Consider the following 26,377-nt stretch of genomic DNA (forward strand, 5'->3'; position numbering starts at 1 on the left):
TGTATTCGCCGCTACCCCGAGAATGGGAGGGAATACGCAGGCGCCTCGATTGACGTTATAATTGACTACATGGCCCAGTGATTCCTAATCACAACCCTGCGTTGTCAAGGGAGGTGAAAGGCAAAAAGGGAACTCGATGCCACGACTACCGTGCGCCCACACTGCGATCCACCCACGTATATCTGTAAGAGCGCAACAGGCTAATGTGGAACACCCAGAAACATGAATCGACTATTCAAGGTGGTCTCTTTGGGCACCGTGTTTCCAATTTTCTAACCACGGCCCTGTAGCTCACCCCATCGGTTCCCCCATGGTTCCCTCACACGGTTGCCTCCTCCATTCCCCGTATGAAGTAGTAACTTCCATCGAGTCAAGACGGGCGTGCAGAACAGACGGGTCGTCGGAGTCTGACCAATACTGTCTGCAACCACCTGCCGCTCGGCAGTAGTGCGACACCGCGTACGGTCAGACGAGGGTGTTGCATATTTCAAAGGATAAATTCGCTGGCGATCGGCTTGAGACTGAGTAACAAAAATTAGGAGAAGGAAAATTTAAAAAAAAAAAAAAACAATCAAAGAGAACGCGAAGACTTGAGTTCAATATTTTGGGACTTTGGCTTGATGTAGAAACGATGAAAAACGGTGTTTAATTGAGGGAATTGGGCACATCTGACACGAGAGTAAGTAAACCACAACGAAGACGGTATCGTCTACGTTAATTTATTGTGTACCTCGCATCTCTGTTTCTTCCATCGTATGATTTTTATTTTTATACAAATGATGTTTTGCATGTAATTTTGAAATTTTTCGAATCTTAGGCAGCTCACGGATTCGCCACGCTACGTAAATAAACCATTTTCCAAACAATATGTTTCTTCCTGGCGCTGTTTTATAAAATCAGTAACTCGTCCGACGAGCGTTGAGAAACAATTTTTTTGGATCATCAATCGAATTAACGTTTGAAAATCTGTTTCATCGTCATTTTTCACTGTGAAAATTCATATTTATTACTGAAAAGCAGGCGCGGATACTTTCTCACCTTGGCCCAGTATACTGCACAGGCATGTAATATAGGTATAGCATGACTATTATCACAAAAAAATCCTTGCACAGTTTTTCTCGCGTGTGAAGCCAACTCACCTGGTTAATCAGCCGGTATCTCGGGTTTTAAGCAGGCATACACTATTTTACTGATAATCGTCCGCTGCACGTAGCTTACACGATGTTTCGGAACCCGCATGATACGAGCGCAGAAATATATTTCTATTTTTTTTTAAACTTCAAATAATGTTTTTGTGAGAAAAAAAGGGGGAAAAAATCGAATTGTTCCCAACAATTCCGCTCAGTTTTATTAAAATGTTAGTCTATTTTTTATTTTACAACTAGGTGATAAAGATTCGACGTAAGTTTCTGGATTTTTCATCCGAATAAAAATGCGGTTAAATCTTCTCATTGAAAAGTGAATCTTTTAGTTTTATTGTCAATGAAAATATCGAACTTTATCGGTGAAAAAATTTTTTTTCAATTCAAACCACTTGTCTAATGAAGCTCAATTAGGTAAAAACGTATCTGATTGTGGGTCGTATCGATTTAACGTCTATGTGATTTTTCAACAATGACGCAAGAATATTTAAAATACCGTCCCGAATTCGACCCTGAAAATGTGTAACGTGATGAATCTTCAATTTAGAGATAACGTACCTTATTTTAAAATTGAGTCAATCGATGTCGTGAACCATGGGATTCAGATCATCGGCGATTCGCTACCAGTCGAACGATCCGAATAAACATGTATTATCGTTAGACCCCAATTTCCCTTAGTTTCAATTGATCGAAACACATCTTCTGGTCTCCCGTTCTCGGTCGGACGGATACGTATTTACACATCCTTGAAGCAGGGGCATCAAATATTGTCCCATCGTCATTATTAGCGCACAAGTATACACCTCCGCAAGCATACTGCTGAACCATTCGTTTCATTTTGCGAAAATTTCACCCGACACGTGCCTGGCGGACCTTTCCCTCCTCCCTAGCGGTGTATGTACACATATATACATGCCTATATACGCCCATTCGGAAGTACATGGTTCGTACCCATGTACGTATATGTATACGGTGACCGTGATTTACGATGTCACAGAGTCGTGATCGTTATATCCGTGGGCGTGATTTTGCCTGAAAAGCTTCGAAATTCTCAAATATCACGGTAGTTATTCCGATCACAGTTATGAGCGTACCTCACCCCGACGTCACCCCCGATCGAGGCACGTTTTCTCGTCGAGGATGAAAAAATGAAAAATAGAAAAAAAAAATAAATAAATAAAATAAAAACACATCTCTTTTTTCCAAGGCGTTTCTCAACGCGCGCCATGATTCTCCGGAGCAGATGTCGAAATCCGGAATATAATCCACCCTCCTCACGCGAGTAGGGAATGGAAATGGATATTATACCGATATATACCTATACGCGGTTTATTGGAAGTGTCATTCGCCATGTTTTAGACGCGGTCCTCCACCCACATAAGCTAATCATAAAGCGAGATACTCCGTTTCAAAGAGACTTGCAAACGCATGACCATAACTATACCCTACGCCTTGTTGTATACCTATATTTGTACTACGCGGCGCCGCTACTATCAGCCCTTAATTTCCGGGGCACGTATTCCCGCTTTTAATCAAATTTCCTCCTCAACAACGCGAAATTTAACCGCTACCGGCTGGATGGAACGCGTCAGATGTACATACATATACTACATACTACAACGTAGTATGACGCAAAACAAAACTGTAAATATGGGTATACAAGTCCTGCAGACGTTTAATTTAATAATCAGCCCTTTGTACCCAGATCAAGTATACAGGTGGGCAAAATATTGTTCGCAAATTACGCGTCTCTCCGCTGAAGGCTCGCGGATACACAGAGATATAAATTTATCTCATCTCGTATATAATCCGCATATTTTCGGCGAGGATATAATATCTGAGATAATGTATGATTTATTGCCAGTAGGACGTGAATTATTATCATCGTTTCGCTCTCGTTTTTCGTGCGGCCTTTTACGCATGTACGCGAGAGTGTGATTCACAAAGAACATTACGCAGGGTATGTATTTGCAGGAATTTTAGCTCAGAGGACACCCGAGGTCAGGTGAGCGCTGGACCGTGGGTGGCCTGCACTGAAAGTAGCTCCTAATTCTCGTAAGATATATATCTGTACGCATTACGGCGGTACACATTTTCTCTTAATTAAATTTCCTTTAATGACCGTATAGTCGCAGACTACCGCAACTCGCACCTCGCACCTCGCATCACAATTAGTCTGGGCGTTATTTACCTGGGAAATTGTCCGTGTACATCGTAAATAAAAGTCGTACAAACACGATTTGAATCCACGGAATTGAGGAGAAGCTTGTCAAAGTTTGACAGAAATTCGGATGAGGTTGTTAAGATCGTTAGAACGCGATAAAAAATTGCCTTCGCGTAATGAAGATAATTTCCATTTCCACGTGTACCCCGATATCGTCGTCAATTGCGCGGCGGTTGAGCGGAGCGAAAAAAATCTCTTCGCTCTCCAGGTTCAGGAGTCCTTCGCCCGAAATAGACGTGTCCTGTAAATCCCGTTAAATTTCTACCTAGAGTCTCGCGTTCAAATACCGCTAGCTGTAACACGCGAGAATCGGGCGAATAGAGCTGATCGTGTTAAGCGGTAAACCGTACCGCAGATGTTGGAATGATATAATAATTCCGTCGGACTCTAAACGGCGCGGAAATCCATTGAGACGCGCGGCGTCAATGAGGACGAAGACGCGCACGGGGCGCGGTAACTAACGGCCCTGCGGAAATTTCTCCTTGGCCTCGAACCGCGGACGCGGTGTCGCATCAGGGTCCAAGGTTCAGGGTCGCCGAGAATCCTCCGAGGCGAAATTGGGTCACCCGGGCAAACCCCCATCTTCTACGCTACCCTGGGCGACCCGGTTTCACCACCGATATCAAGCGCACGCACCTCGCGAACACCTGATGCTTGATACGTCCCGCGCGATACACAACAACATCGCTAGGATCCGCCGACGACGACGCGGGAAGCCGCCCTCAAGGTTAACGAATCATCTCGCGGTAGATGTTCCGAGAAATTAGTCGCGCAACCGAGGTCGTAATCGACCGGATTCGTCGCTCCGACGCGAACGAGAAATTCGCGTACCGTCTACACGTTTGATATTATCAGTAACTCTAATCGCGATGTCTTGATGGAATTTCAGGCGGGACACGCGCTCAGGGAAAGTTTTCCGAAGGAAATTCTTGCTCCTCCGAGAACGGCGAGGCATTTTTTTTTTTTTATCGAAGATGGTCGACCTTGGCGACACCAACAACAGGGGTGGTAGATGGGTCTGCCCTAACGACAGGCATCTCGCACTCAGAGCAAAGTAAGTTTATCCCATACGTTCTTCTTATTTACTTTTCGCAGCTTTGATTTCGACATGATTCAACGAAATACAGCGTCCGGCGTATCGATCGTTCGTTTGTTCCTCTTTTGAAAAATTCGAATGCAATGTTCGAATTATATTATCGTACATCAACTCCTAATGACAATTACGAACTAATTTAAACTTCGGATATATAATTACTCGAAGAGTGGCAATCATATTCGGAACACGTATACAAAGGTAGAAAGTTGGAGTGCAAAAAGGGTTGCGCGACGTTGGATTTACTTTGTTATAATTTCACCAACGAATATCCCGTCGGGCTTCATACCTGCTCCGTTTCTGAAAATGAAAATACGCGAAACGATTCGTACCAGATAGTTCGAATTGATTATCCAGAAATTGGCCGTAATTTTTTCTTTTCATTTCCTCCCGTCCGACCTCGACCGTAAAATAAAAAGTCGATCGAAGACCTCGACCACACCACATCAAGTACACCTACTCCAATAGTTATTTTCTCGTAAGTTGGTCGGCCACGTAAACGGGGAGTAAAAATCAATTTTTCATTTTCTTCTGAGGATATAATGCGCACACCTACCCCTGCACACGAACGAGGCCTTCGGAAAAAAAACTTGGAATGCGAAGTCGCACATATTTATGTGCTACGCTTCGTCCGGCCACGCGTTCTCCTTTACTTCACATTATCATAAAATCAGAAATCTATATTTCTGTTCTCGCATTTTCCAGCTTTTTTTCTCCTCTTCATTGTTACCGTTACACTTTTTCTTTTTTTTTCCATTTTCATCTCTCCTTTCATTTCACCGAGTCGTACGCTTGACCGATGCCATTATTGTACGGCATAACTTTTAAGAAACGTAAAAGAAAAATGAATAGAAAAATCTTTACGATTCGCTCACGCGAAGGTTACTTTTTTTTTTTTTATTAGCTTTCTTTCTCGCGACGCGCAGACGGATGTTTCGATATACTCGTACAATACCCAGCCGCAGATTGTGCCAGACTTTTAATTCCATTCAAATATAGGTAAAGGTAGACCGACGGAATGTGTCTAATAAATTTAGCGACAATTCGCGAGGGACTCTTTCGGAGGGAATATCGCGGGATTATACATGATTCGTCGGATTCGGAGTCACTTTTGCTCGAGCTGAAATGAATCGGGGTAGGAAACGGGCAGAGAAAATTATAAAATATGAACCGCGAACCGTTGCGCGGGTACGACATTTAATAAAATCTACGGTCATTCCGCTACCGAGCTTATCGCAAAAGATAGGAACGATCGATCGAGGAATTAGTGTTGCGATGGTGACGACCAATTCAGAGAACACGCAGCAGCTGCAGGCTTCTTTATATCGATACAACCGTCCATTGGGACATCTCGCGCGGAGGGTTTCGTCCGGGGAAGTCAAAGGGTGATTGCCGGGGGTGTTTCAGTTGATGAAAAAAGTCGCGTGTTGTCCGACGGCGACGCGATCGCTTCGCTCATTTCCGACGATTGGGGCGAACGAGGAAAAATCTACGGGTTCGGAAGATCGTCTAGAAAAAAAAAAAAAAAAAACGCTGCGTGATTTATAACGTGCGATTTTTTCCAACGATTTCAGCACAGATCTTCATCTGCATTCCTTTTTGTTCGTTTTATTTGATAATTGAATTTTTTTCTTCGCTCTCACGCCTGTGAACCTCACCAAATTTATCGCCCATTCAGGTTACGCACCGGATGGTCCGTGAAGACGGGATCACTGGATTACAGAAACGACTATCCTTCAGGATCTTCGCAACTTAGTCTGACCGAGGAAGAACGCTGCACAATTATAGAGGTAATGTCCCCAGGCGCGGAGGGGAGGGAGGAGGGAGGGAGGAGGGTCCTTTTATACGCCACGGGGGAAACTGATTCAACCATCGAATTATCTATCCAGATTAGTCGGGATTGGTTTAGTGCCGAGTTTCCAAAGCCTGCTGTTAACCGGCTTATCCCGTTTAACGGAGAATGGCTGGAACGGGTCGTTATACAACCCGTAATATGCAGGCAAAGGAGACGGAAGCTGTGATTGTACAAAAAAACTTTCACACCCCGTTCATCGTTGGTTTGAATCGTTGGAAACAACCGTCAGCCGTTTGACGTACGCCACGTCGAGATTACGATCGTTTTATTGACCGCTATCGATGGCGTGATTACGTTGCAATATGCATATATAGGTACACGTTGATTACCATAAATACTGCGGGAAGATTGAACGTGAAATGGAACGTTCATGCGTGTCAAGTTGTACCGTATATCTATAGCCACTGAAATTGAATCGATAGTGGAGAGGCTGCATATTATACATAAGTATATAGGCGGATGTTATCATCGTTGTACGCATGCAGGTATTGACGTTCATAATTGTATGCGTACACGCGTGTAGGTATAACACACTTCGTCGAGGGTAGTTATAAATTATGCGACGTTGACTTTGCAGCAACAATATCGATGAGCGAACTGGGTCTGAAGTTTCCTCGACTGTCAACGATTCCAGTTCAGTCACGACTTTTGCAAGCAATATCATGCAACGCGGTAAACGAACAGGTGCGGACAATTTCAGTCTTCTCCAGAATCAACAACGCCTGTCGTCTCTTCGACAATGTGTATATTATTGTTCGGTAAAGTTTCACTGTCTATGCGAGCGGTGATCTATTTTCATATCGTCCGTTTCGTCGAGACGATCCCCCGCGACGACGAGAAACCTTATCACTTTTTAACGCGAGTTGATCGTCACGTCAAAACTTGCGTATCTCAGGCCTCCCGGTCGGGGTTACTACATTATTAAATTTAACGACGCCCCGTATTTCGTCGTGCACCGGGATATGAGACTCGATTTATATTCTTGATCAGTGGAATAGCTTTACACTTATATTCTTCGAAGCTGAAGTTAGTCAGTTTCTAGTCTGTACTTTAAAGATTGCGGGTAGGTAGGTATATGTTGATTTTTTTCATCCGGTTTTATCACATAATATGATTCTATCCCCGCAGGTAATCCGTAGAGCGGAAGCCTTGGATTTGTCGGAACAGGAACGTGTTGGTAGATTAGTAGATCGTTTGGAGAACATGAAACGTAATTGTGTGAGTTCTGGAAACCTGTCCACGAGTGAACATTCGTATAGTCGCTACTCCTGTGCTCTTTGCGGTGAAAAATTCACCGTTCTTGGGGCTGGTCCCGCGATATGCAAAGACTGTAGGAAGCATATTTGCCAAAAATGTGGTATAGAGGCGACAACGATGCCCTGTGGAACACAACAGGCAGCAGGTTCGACTCAGAATTCTCAACGACCGAGGTTATTCCTTTGCCGAATATGTTCCGAGACGAGAGAAATGTGGAAGAAGAGCGGCGCTTGGTTTTTCAAAGGACTTCCCAAATACGTTTTGCCAGAAAAAAAAGTGGTACGTATGTTACATGAATGAGTTTGATCTCGGGAATCCGAATCTGAAGGCCAAATTGATCTGTCTGTAAAATTGATCGAGTTATCATCAATTTTTCAGTTTTCGAAGCGGAAAAATTTAGATATCTCGATGATGAAAATTCGTAGCTCGATTTGGTCAAAGGATTCGTGTTTCTGAGGGCGAAAAATATCAGAAAAGTGTCCTGTGACCAATTTTAAAAATACTCCATTTTTGGCCCAAAAATCGAAAAAATCCAAAGGGGTACCCCTTGGAATTTTCGCGATTTTGGACCAAAAAAAAATATTTTATTTTCTGTGCTATTCTTATGTATTTTGATCTCAGAAAACCCAATCTGAAAGCCAAATTGATCTACCTATAAAATTGATCGAGTTATCGCGAATTTTTTACTTTTTGGAGCCATAAAATGAAGATATCTCGAAGGGAAAAATTCGTAGCTCAATTTGACATCCAGATTCGTGTTCCTGAGGTCAAAATACATAAGAAAAGTGCCATACGATCAATTTTAAAAAATAAAAAATTTTGGTCAAAATTTGAGATTTTTCCAAGGGGTACCCCTTACGATTTTTTCAAATTTTGGCCAAAAATTTTTATTTTTAAAAATTGATCGTATGGCACTTTTCTTATGTATTTTGACCCCAGGAACACGAATCCGTCGTCCAAATTGAGCTACGATTTTTTCCCTTCGAGATATCCTCAAATTTATGCCAAAAATCGCGAAAAAATGGAAATAACTCGAACATTTTTGCAGATAGATCAATTTTTCTTCCAGATTCGGATTCCTGAGCTCAAATTACATTAAGATAGACCAAAAAATCAATTTTTTATTTTTGACCCCAAAAAGCTGAAAATTGGCGATAACTCTGTCATTTTTGCAGATAGATCAATTTTTCTTCCAGATTTGGATTCCTGAGGTCAAAATACGTAAGAAAAGTGTAATACAATCAATTTTTAAACTACTTTACTTTTGGCCCAAAAACCGAATTTTTTTTTGGCTTTTCAAGGGTAATCTCACATATAATTAGCTCAGGAATCCGAATCCGGAAGCCAAATCGATCTATCTATAAAATTGTTCAAGTTATCGCCAATTTATCGCTCCAAAATGTGAAAAATCAAGGATGGGATTTATTCCCAACTCAATTCGATCGGTGTGTTCATGTTCCCTAAGCAAAATTACATAGAAAAAGCGTCCTGAAACTGATTTTGCTTCAACTTCACATTACGATTTAAAATTCAACGTAAAATGCTCCCATATACTGAATAAACTATCGCGATATTAATGATACAGTTGAAAAACAAAAATTAGAAAAAGAAGAAGAAAGAAAGAAATACGTCGACGTTATTTTCTCAAACGCAAACTCAGGCCTTATTTGTGTTTACTCAATCCACCCGCAGGATCGAGGTAGATCAAGACGGAGTTCTCGGGCATCATCATGGGCGGTTGTGAATAATTTAAGGCCTTTAGAATCCGGGGAGCCAGATTCTTCCTCTGACGAAGACATAGGCCGTCGTCTTGCGATGAGTCGTTCCCTCGGACCCAACGATGTCCCTTTGACCCCTGGATCCGATGACAAGTATCGTTCCTCAACGCCAGTTTATGCGTCAAGGGATGTTTACAGTCGACAGAATTCTAGCAACACGGGAGATTCCAGTAATAACGGTATCCGATCGGCGGAAATCGATGGAAATCAGCAGGGCCAGTTTCCTTCGTCTACGTCGCTGCAACCGCTCGCGCAATCACCACGGGGTCATCCTGTGGGAATGCAAGGTAGAAATTTCGTCCCGTTCCAATCGCAAACGACAAACGCTGTCGATCAACGTCAGTCGTCTTCTGACCAACTGAACTGCAATCAGGTACACAGCTTCAGGTACGTAGTAATAGGATTTTGAAGAACTATTAATTGATTTCGGGTTGTCGCCGTGTGATGAACCTTACAGGAGAGATTCTCTAGAGTCGAGCAGCAGCCAGGGATTCCTAACGTTGGACCAACATCAGGATCACAATCTCCTGCACTATCACGAACAGGACCCGGAGATTTCAATCACGAACAACGAGGGTCAGATCATCAACAGTCACAACCAGTACCATGCCTTGCAGCAAATAGTTCGGGGACTAGCTGGTAATGAGAAATGGACAAGAAAAAAAAAAAAAAAAAAAACCAAATCACTCTCTTTGACCGCTTAAAAATCTTTCGGGTCGGTCAAGGTGCCCTTTGTTCGGATGCGATCAATTGATCCGAGTTGATTACTTTTTGGCCTTAAGACAACCGATTAGAGTTTGTGTGGGGGATGTATAGTATTAAACCCTTGCCTTCGGCAACGTCTGCAAGGTAATTATATGACACGATTGCAGCGTCAGCGGGGGATGGATACGGGACACTGGAAGTCTCGTTGCTATACGACCTCGCGGCACAGTACCTCCAGTGCAAAGTACAACGTGCCCGAGGTCTGCGTCCTATGGATATCCACGGGCTGACAGATTCATTTTGCAAGCTCAATATCCTACCCGTCGCGATCGGAAGCCCCTCGCAACGACTGAGGACAAAAACGGTCCACAAGACGCGGGATCCGGAATACAACGAGACGGTCACCTTTTACGGTATCACGGAGACAGACGTGAGTCCCTCAAGTTATCGTTATTACTTCATTTCAGCGAATTTTTTTTAATAAAATTTGGTCCGTGCACCGCGTGTAGATGAAAAATGGCAGGGCACTGCATATATTGGTTCTTCAAGACGATCGAGCGGGCAAGGATTTTCTAGGGGAGGCGAAACTTCCGCTTTATCAATTGCAGCCGTATCGGACGATTCACTACAATGTTTACCTGGAGAGTCATCTCCAGTCGGATCACGAAGAGGAAGTTTGGGGAGAGGATCTGAGCCCGCGGGGTCGAATTCTGGTGACCTTGAGCTACAGTACTCGCAGGCGCGCTCTTTTAGTCAACGTTTCGCGCGCTGTGAATCTGCCGGCAATGGACACCAACGGGTTCTCTGACCCCTTCGTGAAACTGTACCTGATAAAAAGACCAGAAGACAATTCTCAACACCAAACGAGCGTTCCTATCGTACAGGACAAGAAGAAGGACGCCAGGAAAGCAGTATCCGCAATTTACACTACAGGAGTCAAGTGGAAGACCCTAAACCCAGAATGGAACGAAGAGTTCGCTTTCGAGACCCGGCTCACGGACCTCACGAGCCAGATGCTGTGCCTCTCCGTTTGGGACAAGGACTTCGGCAAGAGCAACGACTACCTGGGTAAGCAATAGGTTTCTCTTAAAATTCTCTGGAACTCCTTGAACCCTCTTGCCATTAAATAATTCTACTATTCGCCCTCTAGGAGGTCTACTGCTGAGCTGCAGCAGCAAAGGAGAACGTTTGAGACAGTGGATAGACGCGATCAAGTTCCCAGATCATCACCACCAGGCGTGGCACAATCTGCAAGAGGATCCAATTCCAACAGAATGAATAATTACTCTAAGCCCTGAGCCGTCGATTGTCCGTTGAGAATAATTGTTCACATCGCTCATGAGCAAATAACGATTGGAAATCCGAAGTACTACCTATCGATTGTGTATCTATAATTGTGCCAAATCGCGGTGCGTTTGACCCCTAAAGACGATGCATCGAACCCTACAAAGTTCGAGTCTGACGTTGGTGAAATTGTATCAGTTCACAACCAATCAGAGATTATTGAAATTGTGAATGGGCATAGTTTTTTATAACAGCCTACAAATTTGCCACGTACACGCTGTCGTATATTGATAATCTGGACAGAAAATTTAATTATCGCTTTAATCGTCGCATCCGGTCAACAGCTGAAATAATAAATTTACTCAGCCAATTGAATTTTGAATCCAAACGTAAAAGAACCTGTACTGTGAGATGCTAGTTGAGAAGTCATGACGCATAGTTCGCTAGATTATTATGAAATATGTTGGGTTGTTGAGTAATATGTAAAGGCAAAGTATAGCGAGCAAAGGCCTGATAACGTAAATTGTTAACGTATGCTTTGTCATTGTTATAGGTAAATTTGAAAGATTTCAGCCTCCTCTGATCTAGAGATAATAGATAATATTTAACATAGTAAAAATTAATTCAATCCTGTCTAAGGTAAGAACTCTTTAAAAGGAAAAAATCTAACATACGTATATCCTGTCTTATTCTGAAAATTGTTCTTCATCCAAATAATTGACGATGAGACGAACGACGAGTGATAAACGAAACATACGAGATTTCGAATTAGTTAAATTAATCAGTTTCAATAATTAAAAATCATTAGGAAATAATTCTATATTAAAACAAGATCACGTTTCATCACTAACAATCATACATACGTATATGTAAACATAATCAACCGGCAACACCTCAAATCACGCTTTACCATGACTATAATAATTGTTGATGATTATTGAAATTGAGCTAAGCCCTGTATTCAAATTTCCAGTAAACGATAAATGAATAATAAAATAATATTTATTTTAAAAATTAAAATATATAATCGCTTCCCGGAGTAACATACTCCTATTCATGACCAAAGAATTCCTTGAAAACAAAAATCAAAGAATCCAGAGTACGCAAAAATCAAAAGACTTGGTACGTCTATCATGCTAAGGTAAGTCTAGAGAAATCCATGGGGGTCTGTACATCGGTATCACTCATGTATATATCAGAAGTCTGACTTAATCACTGTCTTCCTCTTCTTCGCTAGAATCCTCTTCAGCTTCTTGTAACCATTTAATAAACGGTTGGACAACTTTTCTGATTTTGGATCTTACTTCCTTTTGCATGTCATCTTCATCGTCATCATTCAGCTGATACCATTCGAGAATTTTGTCCTCCCCCAGTACATCTCGATTGTAGAAATAATTAAACAAAAGCTGGGCACCGAGCAGTACCTCTTCATTTGTAGCGACCGTGTCTTCGATTGCTCGCAAGCAATCCTCCTGCGCATCTTCTGTTTTTACGTAATTTGCAAGAATCGTGTGAAAATATTCAAGCATTTGTTTCAGCGTTTTCTGATAATTTGCTGTAGAGTGATCAGTGCCGATCTCAGACAGATAATGTAACGGTAGACTCAAGATAGCCTTGACTACATTGTAGGAAACTTCACGTATGCTAACATTGTAAGCATATCTTGAAGAATTAATTTCTAAAATTAAATTTTCACATTTCACTTTGTCCTGATACCCACGTAACAAACTATCAATTACTTCTGTCAGAAACATGTGCGTATCGTCAGGTAACGGAGCTCCTAAATCTGACTCTTCTTCGCTGCTGCTACCATCATCAAAATCCGAATGATCTGAGTTTGTTTTGCCTGCATCTGCATACTTGAAGAACGATAGATCCTCATTTGTATCAGGGTTTGCTTTGCTCATCGGTGTTTGAGCTATACCACCCTTACCATCCAATTGCATAACAGAATCTACATAAGTACTTTTACTCTTCAGCTTCAATTTAGGGCCTATTATACAACCATTAATATCAACTGAATGTTGTAGCTCACTATTGAAGAAAATGACAGAGTTTTTTATTATGCAATTATCGCAAATGGTGACGTCACCTAGTATGTACGACTTTTCTACCCTCACATTATTACCCAAATTACAATTCTCACCAATTACTGAACTCGTTATATAAGTATTCTCTCCAAGTTTACTATTGGGACAAATTATCGAGTCACGCTCCAATGTGCAACCTTTTGCTAAAGTCACACTTCTATGCTTATAGGTACTCCTTCTAAGGTATACAAAATTTTTAGTACTTGGCATGGTATCTGCGGTTAGAGGATACCCTCGTCTCTGAAGAATCTCACGGCTTAGAGTGTCGTATGCTCTCCAAGAAGTAACAGGCAGTGCATACTCTTCAGCGTTCAGTTTCTGCCAGTATATTCGAGAGTCTAAAATCTCCTCGTTGATCAATAGGCCCCGAATAAAGTCTTCCATTGTCTAGAAATCCAAAAAAAAGTTTGTTAATGATTTGTAATTATGTCTACTGATCGATGTTAATCAAACCAAAATAGTCACCTGGAAGTCAAAATTATCAGAAAATAAAGGCAGGACTAAGGCAGAGCATAGGTAAATATGACTGTCTAGTAAACTGCTGTGTATTCCAACATGGTCATGGTCTAAAAACCATTGCAATTCTAGTTTGACCTTTTTATCTTCAACGTTAAGTTTCTGATGAAATAATACTCTGTTATTCAAATTATCAGCGGCTATCATACAAGTTTCATTTTCTTGAGAGGAGACATTGCTAGATCCTAGATCACGTAATACTAGAGTCATAGCAGCCCCCTTATCTTGTTTTGTTTTGGATCGATGCCAATCAAGTAGGTTTTTCAGATTTGCATTCGTAAATGCGTCTCCCCTAATAAGGATGAAATTGCCTCGAATCAAGCCTTTTGTATCAATATCTCTTAGAGCATCGCCCAGCGATCGACAACCGTCAGAAATGATCAGGTGTACATTGAGGTCTTTGAAGTTCTTATTTTTTATATACTTCTTCAAGAGTTGTATGTGATTGCTACAGTATAAGAATAATTCTTGTATTTCACATTTAACTAAAGTTTCTGTCAGGTAGTCCAACAACGGGATATTTACAACCGGCGTTAATACACTCGGAAATATATTGTGCATGGGATTCAAATTCACAGTGAAATCGTCTGCAAGTACAACAGCTTGCAAGACATCCTCCTTCTTCAATTCCGTTGCTATTTTCTTTGACATTTTTGACGAGCAACTTTCTCACAGTTTTCTTCTCTAACAGGCGTGAGATAAAACCACAGTCGTATCTACAGGTGACAATGATTTATTCTTATTTGCGGTATTTCACATGCAGATCGATCTCGTACGTACTGACCCTCATTCTCGTTGCTCATGATACTTGAGCGCAAAGTATAAGTATTCAAAGATCTGAAACTTTTGTGCTTCATTCGGTTACGTTGCGCGTTGTTTTCTATAGAGGCAGTAGCAGCAGGTCAGTCGCACGATTCGCAGTTCCTCGATTCAAGTTTCCACGCTAATCATCATGAACTAGTGCTGCGGTCTGCTTTTGAGGTTTGCATTGCGAACCGTGTGTGTGGGATTTTTTTACATTTTATTTTAATAAAATCGAACACAATATTAAGTTCGACTGGGTAGTGAAATTGAGAACAATTACCCTTCAATAATGCCGGTAAGCCTAATTGTATTTTACTTCGCAATCATAGAATCTGATGGTCTATTTTAATTGTGGTAAACGTGTATTTTGTTCATGAGGTTTAGAGCTGTCAAATGGGTGGATCCCTTCTGATATCATGATTCATATCGTCGACCAATAATATAACCTTTATTACAGAATTTGTGTTTTAATCGTTCATGAAATATTTAAAATGGATTAGAATTGTAATGTTCATCTGATTTCGAACGAACGTGAACAGCAAACAAAACCTTAACCCAACTCTTTTATTAGTCTTGCAGCATTTATTATTCAATGTCAGTGCATTTTACAATGATTCATGAATATTTGTTAGGCCTATCACTCTAGTTTTTTGGAAAATAACCACACCGTTGGAAACATAGCTATGTTGCCATTCAAGACTCAATTTCGAGGTCCCGCACCGCCCTACAGTGGAAAGGAATTAGATATAATAGATGAGGCGTTGTATTTTTTCAAAGCTAATGTTTTCTTCAGAACTTACGAGATCAAGGTACCATTCCGATAGTGAGATTATATGTCCAGAATTAACTCATAGAATTTTAACCACATCCTCTTCTTTACGTGCCTTCCAGAGCGAAGCTGACCGTGTATTGATTTACATTACTTTGTACATCACTGAATGCTTGAAAAAATTACAAAAATGCGCTACAAAAAACCAAGCAACAAATGAGATGTATACTCTAGCTATTTCCAAGTTTGATATCCCAGGAGATGCTGGTTTCCCTTTGAATTCCGTTTACGCTAAGCCAGCAACTGCGTCTGACGCTGGTAAGAATATCATTTTTTAATAGTAATGTAGCCTCAGGTGATGCAGGGATACCATTCTCTTATCAGTTTTGTCAGTTCTCTGCTCAGTCCGAATGTAAATAAATCAAATCCCAAAACTCTTCCCATGGTAATTGAAAATAAAGAGTGCCTTCAATTTATTATCCGTTATTTTCAGATCTCATGAGGCAGTACCTGCAGCAATTGCGACAAGAAACAGGTGTGAGAGTTGTAGAAAAAGTTTATGGCGAAGATGGAAAGCCAAGCAAATGGTGGCTTTGTTTTGCAAAGAAAAAGTTCATGGATAAGTCCTTGTCCGGACCTGGCCAATAAATAAATTTGATCAGTTTGTCATTCATCTTAAACTAATTTCCGTACCGATCTTCACGGCTCTTCGCCCTCGTTGAAGCCTGGGTCATGTTAATATTAACAACCAAAATTATCTTTACCTCTATGATCAGATCAAAATTCAGTTTAATTATTCGGTACCTCTATTGAATCGATTCCTCTAGACTGAGTGCCAAATATATTGATTCAATACCTGTGGATTCGCTAGAATTTCATCCTGCAACGTCCAATGATAACAGTCATGCTAAAAAACGATATGATTGTACAATCGGACTTGTGCAAGCGGATCGATGTTAATCATGTATGACCATGCGTGTAGATTATGAGGAATTTGAACGCAATTATCTGATGATCATCCAGTGTAAGTAGTGTTAGTGTAATTATATGATTATTATTTTATATTATGGATATAAAGAAAGTTAAAAACACAAATTTCTTAGTAAGTTCTTTACTTTATTTGTTCCTTCCCCAATTTCCCCAAGATAGTAATTTTTTTTGCCTAATCCGTAGTAATTTAGTTTGTATTATGGAGGGTAGATTGTATGTAGGGCAAATTGACCAGGAATAACTCGGTACTGCCCGATTCATGGAAGTGTCCACAATTGGAACTAAGCAGCGTTCCCCTCTTTAGTTGTTTACTCTGTGAGATCAGAAGTGGCGTCCGTGACAAACGTTGATGCGACGATATTATTTTTGTACGGATTGAAATCCGTTTGAATCTGCGATTCCTATTGAATATTTGTCTACTTATAGTGTTGATTGCCCAAAAGTAAACTGCTAAAATGTCGATCGGCGTACCAATAAAAGTACTTCACGAAGCCGAAGGTCACGTTATAACCTGTGAAACGAACACCGGTGAGGTTTATCGCGGGAAATTAATAGAAGCTGAAGATAACATGAACTGTCAAATGCAAAATCTCACGGTCACGTATCGTGATGGTCGTGTTGGTCAACTGGAAAATGTTTACATTAGGGGTTCAAAAATTAGATTTCTCATATTACCTGATATGCTGAAAAATGCTCCAATGTTTAAACGACCCGGTGGCAAAGGCTCTGGTACAGCAGGCAGAGGAAAATCTGCAATACTACGCGCACAAGGTTTGCTTCTCTCGAAACATTCTTCAGTCACATAACATCCACAAACTTCAATCTTCTGTATTGCTACTTTGATTTTTCAAGAACCTTTGTTTGTCGTGCCAATATTCTCTATACTGAATCAAACACCTGTCATTATTGGTAAATTGTCTCAATTTTCATACGATGAACGTGAATAACTCTGAGAATAGGTCTTTGAAATGAAGCTAAGTCCGAGTATTTGTGTAATGTTATTTCAAGCTTATGTTCAATGTTCAAGACTATCTCTACTGAATCTTGGACTATTGTTGGTTATTGTTTGTTTGAATGGTTTAGAAGTGAAGCGATTGTGGAGGCCATGAGAGGTCCCACAATTCTCTCCTTATAATGAATTACAAAATTAGATACAAAATGTTTGTTTTTAGCTCGGGGTAGAGGACGAGGACAAAACCAGAGAGGAAGAGGTACAGGATCAGCACCTTGGCTTAATCAGCAGAATCAGCCCGGAGGTTCACAACCAGGAAGAGGAAGAGGATAAATAATTTGAAGAACTGACACCAGCTTTTTCTATCATCGACTGTATCAAAGTTCATTCTTTCGTCGATACGTTTATAAGAGCTGTAAAGCTGATTCCATTTAAAAGTAAATTACAACCAAACATACCTGTAGCGTTGCACAGGTAACCACTAATATAATTAATAATAACAACATAAATCAACTAGCATTTACAATTGATCGATTTATTTTATTCGCTATCAAGCTTCACAGTAAAAGCGAAATACAGTCCTTCATACTTGTTCCACTTTTGTTCGTGTTTCGGGCATAAAATTGATTTTATACCTTTTCTCCTGGGTATATCGTCTGTAGTAAATACAAAAAGTTGAATTTCTAATAAAAATGTTCGGTCGATCATTTTCATACCAAGCTTACATGGTAGAAGTTTATGAAAGATGAGGCAGAGGGCAAAGAAAGGTGATTCCAGAGCCCCCCACCTTCGAGAGACATTTTCATCCTTCTCATCTGATCCCATTTGATCTCATCCATCCAATGAGCACATTCTCCATGGAGGAAACAACTCATTCAACAAAACGGCGACGCTAGCGGAACGTTTGCGTTTTCTGAGCGAAATGTCAGTGCAAGCCGCAACAGATTTAGTGGTGAGGGTAATGCGAGGTAATATCAAATGAAGGGGTGAAATTTCTATAAAGTGTGAATTATAATCAACTTGATTCAACGGTAACTTGTTAAGCTGCCCAACGGAAGAAAACGATAAACCGAAAATGGTGCACTTAAATAATTTCAGCAAAAACAAAGAGGTAAGATTTCGCGGTAAATATTACGATTTGCGATCCTTTTTCTCGTAGAGATAAGTAATCAGTCATTGTTTTCAAACGCCATCAGTTTATAGTGCGTAAATCTATTATTTGATTTTTCTGCTGCGTATCATCAGAAAAAACCTTTTTTGCTTCATAAACTTCGTGTGGACGTATATTTTACCTTTAATAAACCAACCCTGTTAGAAACCCTTTCCTGAAGGTCATTCACCCGACCGTTATTGCTGAGTTTATCAATTTCATGATTGCTCTATTTTTTGCTGTCATAGAAATTCAGTGGATGTCCCTGCCCTAGACATTGGCAGTTAGAACTAGTCTATTTTAGGCATCTGATAAATCACTTAGAGGCTAGCTTTAGCTCGTAAACGATATTTTACAAATTTACAATGTTTTGATCTTGATTTTTGTGCCATTGGAATGAAGCAAAAACGCTATCTGATTCAATCAATCTAGTCAATTGCTCTTGGACGAATTTATCCATCAGTACTTGTTACACTTTATAATGAACAATGAATGGTATATTCATGTACAGACTCGTCAGCTGTAATACCAAAAAACAATTTCCTTCACTCTGTTGTTCAGCTCATTATTGTTCAGGTTATTTGAATTACTCTTTGTCACTTGTGTCAAATATTCAGTTAACATTATCTGATATATGGTTGTAAATATTTAATGAGAGTTCATATCTGAAAAATAAAGCACATTTTCTAGTAGTCATGATTATTATTTTACATTGCAAGATTTGTAAGCTGCTATGAAGCTTAAAAATTGATAGGATCGTCTATTTGAATGAAGCGGTAATTACCACATTTCATTAGCCTGAAAAGAGTCCTTTTCATTCACATGAGTAACTGGTTATCCCAAAGTATTATGTGATCCATTTTCCTGTAGGAATGTGTCAGCAACCATATATTTTCCCAATGATGATCAAATCTCTGGCACTTTGCCATCTGGTTATGGCATGTAAAAATTCTGAGTAGTCTATTATAAATTCGTATCATCAAATGGCTTGTACCCAAAATAAGTTTGATAAATTATGAGGTCTACATGTTTTTTATAAAGTGTTTAGTACAAAATACGGAACTGATTTATTTCATCAGATGTTACTTTTTCTTTAATTACACAAAGATTATCAGTTATTTTATTTGAGCCATGCTTTTATCAGACTCTAATCTTACTCCTTTGTTTGGCAAGATTAAAAAAGTTCAGAAAATCACTGCTTATTATGTATCCTGCCACCTAACAATGGAACATTTTGACCTACGATGCACAATGAATTCTACTATTAGAGTCAAATAAAGTGAATGATGCCCTGTCTCATTACACACTTGTAGATAACAGTAGTAATAATGGAAAAAAACGTAGTAACACTCAAATGTATAATGCATGCAGAATTATAATAAAAAAAAAATACCTATTGTGTCCGACTAAATTATCACTATGTGCTTTGAGAGAAATTTGAAATATTATCAATATTTTTAAGTACTTTTCACTGACTGTTACATTAACTTCATACTTGACAATTTTACCGACTAGAATATTTATACTCTGCCATTCATTCGAGACTGTTCAAAGATTCAAATAATTGTAACAGCTGTTGTGACACGATCAAGTCGTATACGCCGACTACATTGTACATGTATGCTGATATAGATGAACCACTATAGATCATACAAGGACATTCAGTTACATCATAAGTTAAGTAATATCATATGACTTACTCAGCTGATTTGTTCCATTCTTTGTTTTCTCAACAAGATGAGTTCAACTAAATTTTTTTCTCACCAAGTTATGTAACCACTCACCAAATGTACCTCCAGCATAATTGATATCAAGTTCTTATGTAAATCAATTTAAGTAATGCCATCAACTTATAGCACCTTCATGAGATCTAAAAATTCAAATTTTGATCAGTTTGTGGATTTATTTCACTCAATTAACTGCAAAGAGACTCGGAAGGTTTTTTTTGCCGCTAACTGAAAAAAGCCGATTTATTTTAATTTCAAATTATTGATTTGTATTCATCCTCTCTCTTTCAGGTTCATAATAAATTTGGAGATATGTCGCTGTTACTTGCATCAACGGTTGGATCACTTGGGGTGGCTGTAGGCTCCGTTGCTATTCTAGAGCCAGATGATAGGATTAGCTTAAGACGTGGCGCTTGTTTATCTGCCCTGGGTTTCATATTTTTCCTCTCACTTTTTGACTTCCTCAATCACATGGCGCTGAGGACTCGTACTGGTTTACGTCTTCGAAAGAAATACCATCTCACGGCACCTGATGTATTGGACATATCTAACAAGTTAGTATTTAGTCGAGCCATTCTCATTAGAAATTGCATTATCAATAATAATTTATAGTTTCATATCACAGAGTCATTGACCAACCTAAGGAGTCAATTAAAAGTTGATGACTTTTCGTTTTCAGAGTTGTGTCTGCAGTGCAAGCTGCGCTAAGTTGTGTCACTGGATCCATCGTTTGCATGTGGTCTTGCACAAGATCGTTCCTTCATACATCACATTTTATGAGCGAAGCTTATGCTTGGTTTGGAGCTTCCTACTTCTTCTACGATATCTGGTCAATGTATCGAGTACATGCCAGCACTTCAGAGCACAAAAAAGAACAAAAATCTGATGCTGGTCACATAGTCAATGTGCGACTTTATCTCAAGGAACAACCTGTCATTGTCATGCATCATTTATTCATAGGCAGCTTTGGATTTTTGATCATTGTTGTAAGTTTAATTTTCAATTATTATTAATTTTTTTTCATTAAAGACTTGCTTTTAACCAACTATGGCTATAAAGTATAACTCGAAAGTAACTATTATTTAACATTCAGAATTGGATTTAATTTGATTCAAAGATAGTCAGATAGGCAGAATTCAAAAATAAATTACTGTCTTCATTATACAATTGACGAATCGGTTTGCTAGCTGTTACGTACAGTGTAATATATGCTTTCAACATTTTGTTTATCAATTACAGTACTTACGTGGGGGTCTAGGTGATTGTGTCTTTGGCTTTGTCTATCTCATGGAATTGAGTACACCATTTGTGTCCATGCGGGGTATTCTGAGCAGATTAAAGGTGAGTCACACAATTGACTCTGAATAACAAAAAGGGAGATAATTCTTGTTTGACAGACTCACGAGATATTATTCAATGTACTGTGTCGAGTGTCAATTTCCTGTAACAAAATTCATGTCAAACTTTTTACACGATCTTAGATGAAGGCTACACAATTATATGTTACAAACGGGATGATTATGATTGGAACCTTCTTCGTATGCAGAGTAGCCATGTTCCCATACCTTTGTTATCTATACAGCGAGCTTGTAGACCTACCTTATTTTGAGGTGAGTGAAAATAAATGGATCGAAATTCACTGAAAATTACTTCCCACATCTGTTGCTGAATTTTCTCAAGCAACAAAAGTTTAGCTCTGTAATCTGTAATACATTCTGAATATGACGTAGAGAATATGAGCTAGAGGAGTCTCTTAACGAGACAATCTGTATTTTTACAGGCAATAATGTCACTGCCACGAGGCTGCAAGATCAGCATCGCAATATTACTGCTACCTCAGATGTATTGGTTCTGTCTCATGGTATTGGGAGCTGTAAAAGTGTTCAGACCAAAAACAAACAAACAACAGAATGGCTCTGCTAGTTCAAATAGCAACTGTGGTAATAACAAAAGTATAAGAAGGTTTAATGGTAAGTTGCATAGCTGATCAAAATATAAGATCAAGTTTTTGCGTCCTCGTTGAGTCATTAACCGAACTAATTTTTAGGCAGTTATGATGTTGGTACTTTCCGAAAAATTAGCTGCATTATTTTTTATGCGAATTTCTAATCTTTACCGATAATTTTATGTGATTATATAATTCTTTATTTCTACAATACTTTGCTTTGAAGAAAGAAAAAAAAAACCATGTGAAATTATGACTATATATTAGTCACGAGAAATTATCCTCGCTTTGTACGTAAAAAAGCACCAGATTGTGATATGATTTGAAAAAAAAAAACGATTGAAAGAGAAAAAGATAATGTTATACAATCATTTGTATACTCTTTGTCTGTTTTCATTTCGATTTCATTTTTTTCATCATGCATTTATCTACAAATACATATGATACTGCGTTATCAATAACAGATTAGTGTCTTTCTGGGATAGGTATCAAAGCGTATCTTTCATTTCGAGCTTGCAACTATAAACTGGAAAATATATTGCCATAACGCATAAATTTTCGAGCACTCTCATGCTTTTCATTACTCTATATATTGTTCATGAGTCACATGCTACAAGCAGACTCAAGTTCATGTATACATATAACACATAGTGCACGTATATTGGATTATTTTTTTAAATTATGTCGTACAAGCACTTAATATAATAGGTATTCGAAGTTGATGGTTGATTAAGATGTAATGCTTTTAAGCACGGGAATTAATTGAAGTCATGTGCAGCGTCAAAACACAAATCCGGTTAACCTTCTGGAAATTATATAAATAATCCTAACTATTTCAATGCTCTACGACTATTATACGCAGTTATAAGCAGATTATATGTTTTTTTTTTTTTTTTTTACAAAATGTGACAGTCGATTCGATTCATACGTGCAATGAGTTTTACAGCTGAATTTGTTTTCGACATGAAAAAATTATATTGTGCTATCACTGTCTAGTTTGAAACTCAAGATAATAGAATAGGAGAAAGAGGTTTTCCGAAACGTTGATGAAGTATTTGATAACTATTTATTATACTGTAATAAACTTTTTTGGATGCTCGTTGATATATCTTGGAGATGTTGAGATATACTTTTGAGGAAATGAATTGTAGAAAGTGACTGAAAAAGCTTTTTAGATAAGGGTTCATTGAGCTTAATGGGTAGAGAAAATGATGCCCAATGTATTATATCTTTTGAATTTACTAATTTATATTTATTTACACATGAAAGCACAAAACTGATTGCTGACAACGAGCGGCACAGTCTTCTCCTTGGATTTATACAGCCTGGTGTGGAAGTTTATCTTATTGCTCAGAACTGAATATAGTTTTTCAGTGCCATGCTGCGTAGATCTGACATATTTATCATTGTATACACTGTCAGTATGGAATTCAAATAAACAAACTGAATACGTGATTCACCAAATTTTATAACAAACTAAAATTTTCACAAAAATCAGGAATTTTATACTATATATACATGAATTGGCCATGATTTACCCGTGAATTATCTTAATGACTAGTTTGACACATCAAAATATTTCGAAAAGTTGGCTACGGTTACGGCACTGATAAACAGTGACTTATTCGGAACATAATCACTAAAAAATTCATCTGATACGCACACTTGTTTCTTGTAAAAATGTGTGTGGATAGAAATTGTGATGGGAGAATAAATTTATGATTAGGATATTTTTCATTCTTTGCAACTTAATTCGGTGATACACATCATACAGAACTTTTTGGTACACTTATTAGTTCTGCAAGAATCTATGAATGAATTCATTCAAAAGTGATCGTTTTGACGTCATAAAATCATGTTGAATTTCAATTCAGTTCATTGTCCAAGCCTGAGCCATAAATTCGAAAAACTTTTTATAATTTACTTCGTGAAAATACCGAATTAACTCAATCAGATTTATAGTCAAGTGAATTGACTGATTATGAGATTAACATAGAGATGTAGTAAGCATTTGATATATATTGAATCAAATTTTATCTCAATTATGTTACATCGAAAAATATACATCTACTTATTTAGTCGTTGTCTAGTCATGTCATTATGATGAAATTATGTGTAGTTTTAGTAAATACCTATTTATAAGCGACAGCATTTGAATACATAGATATGTATACGTATGTGGATAGAAGTTACAATGATGTTTTACAATAATCATGTTACAGCTATTGAATAGTATATGAACTGTTGAAATTTGGAGTCATAAAGATGATGATAATATTGATAATAGAAGTTTTATCATATGGCATATCGAGTACCTATATAACAAAGTGCCACAAAATTTCTTTGAAAATCTTATGCGCCAGGAAAAAACATCAACGATAGAACCCAAAACTTACATTGGGTCTTAAACAATGGCTCTAAAACGGTCAGTAATTGTAGTTTTTCTGCACACGAGTACTCCAAATGCAGCGACCAGCGACCAGCAGTCTGCTGCTTATGTAGTAGTCTACATTTGTTATATTACTGTATGTGATTGCCACCATACAAATTAAAAATCGTAGAGTGATACATTACTTCTAAACTGTTCCTGCACAAAATAAGTGGTTGTTTGATTATATTTGAATGATTTCTTGTAGTTCGATAGGTTACATTGTTTTCAATCTTGTAGCTAATTACATGGATTACATTCAAGTAGTAATTTTCTTTTATTCAATCCTATGACACCTAAATCTTCTCTGCATTAAACCACCTGCAAGTATACTTTTGGGTGTACATCTCAGCACCGAATATTCCTCTTTAAGTTAATGGATCTATTTCACCATCTATTTTATTCTTTGTTACTTTCTCTTCATTTATTACGAGCACTATGCAAACTAATCTGTATGGGTCTGTAATTATGCGTACCAGCAACCTCTTCGAAACATCCAAACTTGATCACGGGATGAAACGCATTCTCTTGAAAAATTGGGTAAATAGTTCCTAATGCACGAAGAACAACCTTTCTTGGTAACTACTTTCGTGAGTCATGTAATATATCATTCTTTCTAATTTTCGCATGTGTAATTAGTCTCGCAAGAACGAACTGACTGTGGATTTTCCCAGCATTATAACAGTTAATTTGTAGCATGGTAAAAATATGTGATTCAAATGACAGAATTATTCATTGAATAAATACAGGCTTGATATGATATATCGAACAACAGCACTGGTAAGCAATTGCATAGTTACTAAACCAATAAATAAGAGTATAGTAACATAATCCAGTTTAATATTTGAATTTGCAATATTATCGGAAATTGGTCCGCTTGCAAGAGTTGTTCTTCGATTCCTTGGTCGACTAGTTTGAATGATGTTTTCCTCCATCGGAATCAAAATTTATAATGATCTAATTAAATTGTGAATGTAGGTAAAAAGTGTCAAATTTTTCAGAGTGCTTTGGTGTTTCTACATCGTAGAGTTTTTGTTGCGGATCACGGTATGTGTTCAATCAACGATGTTATTTCCTTTCCTCTAATTTTGATAGCATAACTTGGTAATTATTGAGCAAAAGCGATATCCTTACAGGAGTTGTGTAATATAAGAATTACCAGTCTGAACATTTCATCGGTTTATTCGTTCGCTCGAATCTTGGAAACTAACAAAAAATCGCATACTCACATACATGAAAGGCCACCTGCGGAGCAAGTAATGAGCAAAGGCATTTACGCATAAAACAAATGCTCCAGATAATTACTTACAACGTAGATAATTAGCCACGCTACTATCTATTACCAATGCCCACTACAACCGTTGACATCTAGATATTACTTCTCACTGTCCAATGAAAGCTCTGCAATTCAAATTTTTGTATGAATTACCCCCACCAGGTGTTACAAGGTACAGTCAGGTACGTAATTTGTGTTAACGTGAATTATAACCACGCATCAACGCATAACGATTTTCTGTAGATATTAAACACTGCATTTTAATTTAAAACCTGAATTTTCAATGTATCGGCGTGAGTCAATTAAAGATTGTTTCTCACATTCAGCAAAATTTTCCACTAATAACAATGAGAATGATATTCATCCTCACGGTTTTATTTCAATGCGACTGT

At 38.6% G+C, this 26,377-nt stretch overlaps 5 protein-coding genes and 2 long non-coding RNA genes across 14 annotated transcripts; 4 read left to right on the forward strand and 3 right to left on the reverse strand.

The window, feature by feature from the left end:
- The first annotated feature begins 389 nt into the window (after positions 1-389).
- Positions 390-12,337, forward strand: LOC105692257 (rabphilin-3A). 4 transcript variants are annotated; one of them, XM_012411329.3, is made up of 9 exons: positions 397-679; positions 4,256-4,420; positions 6,138-6,249; positions 7,443-7,850; positions 9,264-9,736; positions 9,807-9,988; positions 10,222-10,484; positions 10,564-11,122; positions 11,205-12,337. In XM_012411329.3, the coding sequence occupies exons 2-9, from the start codon at positions 4,341-4,343 to the stop codon at positions 11,330-11,332; spliced, it is 2,205 nt and encodes a 734-aa protein (XP_012266752.2). In that variant the 5' UTR covers positions 397-679; positions 4,256-4,340; the 3' UTR covers positions 11,333-12,337. The 4 variants fall into 4 exon arrangements, with proteins under 4 accessions (XP_020711679.2, XP_020711680.2, XP_012266752.2 ...); XM_020856020.2 differs by lacking the exon at positions 11,205-12,337 and having other exon boundaries at positions 390-679; positions 9,264-9,740; positions 10,564-11,013; XM_020856021.2 differs by lacking the exon at positions 11,205-12,337 and having other exon boundaries at positions 391-679; positions 9,264-9,722; positions 10,564-11,013.
- LOC105692372 (translation initiation factor eIF-2B subunit epsilon) lies at positions 12,323-14,762 on the reverse strand. Its single transcript, XM_012411534.3, has 2 exons — positions 13,894-14,762; positions 12,323-13,815 (listed from the first exon to the last, which is right to left on the reverse strand). Exons 1-2 carry the CDS (start codon positions 14,593-14,595, stop codon positions 12,547-12,549), a joined length of 1,971 nt encoding a protein of 656 aa, XP_012266957.2. The 5' UTR covers positions 14,596-14,762; the 3' UTR covers positions 12,323-12,546.
- Positions 14,763-14,891: 129 nt separating this feature from the next.
- On the forward strand, positions 14,892-16,612 carry LOC105692271 (actin-related protein 2/3 complex subunit 3). The gene is made up of 4 exons (XM_012411351.3): positions 14,892-15,043; positions 15,381-15,557; positions 15,640-15,835; positions 16,011-16,612. The coding sequence occupies exons 1-4, from the start codon at positions 15,038-15,040 to the stop codon at positions 16,163-16,165; spliced, it is 534 nt and encodes a 177-aa protein (XP_012266774.1). The 5' UTR covers positions 14,892-15,037; the 3' UTR covers positions 16,166-16,612.
- Positions 16,613-16,803: 191 nt separating this feature from the next.
- On the forward strand, positions 16,804-18,178 carry LOC105692356 (small nuclear ribonucleoprotein Sm D3). The gene is made up of 2 exons (XM_012411506.3): positions 16,804-17,278; positions 17,680-18,178. Exons 1-2 carry the CDS (start codon positions 16,963-16,965, stop codon positions 17,790-17,792), a joined length of 429 nt encoding a protein of 142 aa, XP_012266929.1. The 5' UTR covers positions 16,804-16,962; the 3' UTR covers positions 17,793-18,178.
- A 198-nt stretch (positions 18,179-18,376) lies between these two features.
- LOC105692354 (TLC domain-containing protein 3A) lies at positions 18,377-24,972 on the forward strand. 3 transcript variants are annotated; one of them, XM_012411502.3, is made up of 6 exons: positions 18,377-18,570; positions 20,628-20,890; positions 21,016-21,322; positions 21,576-21,677; positions 21,818-21,946; positions 22,117-24,972. In XM_012411502.3, exons 1-6 carry the CDS (start codon positions 18,535-18,537, stop codon positions 22,321-22,323), a joined length of 1,044 nt encoding a protein of 347 aa, XP_012266925.2. In that variant the 5' UTR covers positions 18,377-18,534; the 3' UTR covers positions 22,324-24,972. The 3 variants fall into 3 exon arrangements, with proteins under 3 accessions (XP_012266925.2, XP_048507438.1, XP_012266927.2); XM_048651481.1 differs by lacking the exon at positions 18,377-18,570 and adding an exon at positions 19,356-20,286; XM_012411504.3 differs by lacking the exon at positions 18,377-18,570 and adding an exon at positions 19,367-20,431.
- On the reverse strand, positions 19,110-19,534 carry LOC110117382. Its single transcript, XR_002306016.2, has 2 exons — positions 19,394-19,534; positions 19,110-19,274 (listed from the first exon to the last, which is right to left on the reverse strand). It is a non-coding gene; the product is annotated as an uncharacterized LOC110117382 (long non-coding RNA).
- LOC125500098 lies at positions 20,724-26,192 on the reverse strand. Of its 3 annotated transcripts, none has more exons than XR_007277296.1 (4): positions 26,019-26,192; positions 21,583-21,777; positions 20,976-21,266; positions 20,724-20,865 (listed from the first exon to the last, which is right to left on the reverse strand). It is a non-coding gene; the product is annotated as an uncharacterized LOC125500098 (long non-coding RNA). The 3 variants fall into 3 exon arrangements; XR_007277294.1 differs by having other exon boundaries at positions 25,939-26,192; XR_007277295.1 differs by having other exon boundaries at positions 20,744-20,883; positions 25,939-26,192.
- Between the last annotated feature and the right edge of the window lie 185 nt (positions 26,193-26,377).

This window comes from Athalia rosae, chromosome 2, assembly GCF_917208135.1.
Source record: "Athalia rosae chromosome 2, iyAthRosa1.1, whole genome shotgun sequence".
In the NCBI taxonomy this organism is placed as follows: domain Eukaryota; kingdom Metazoa; phylum Arthropoda; class Insecta; order Hymenoptera; family Athaliidae; genus Athalia; species Athalia rosae.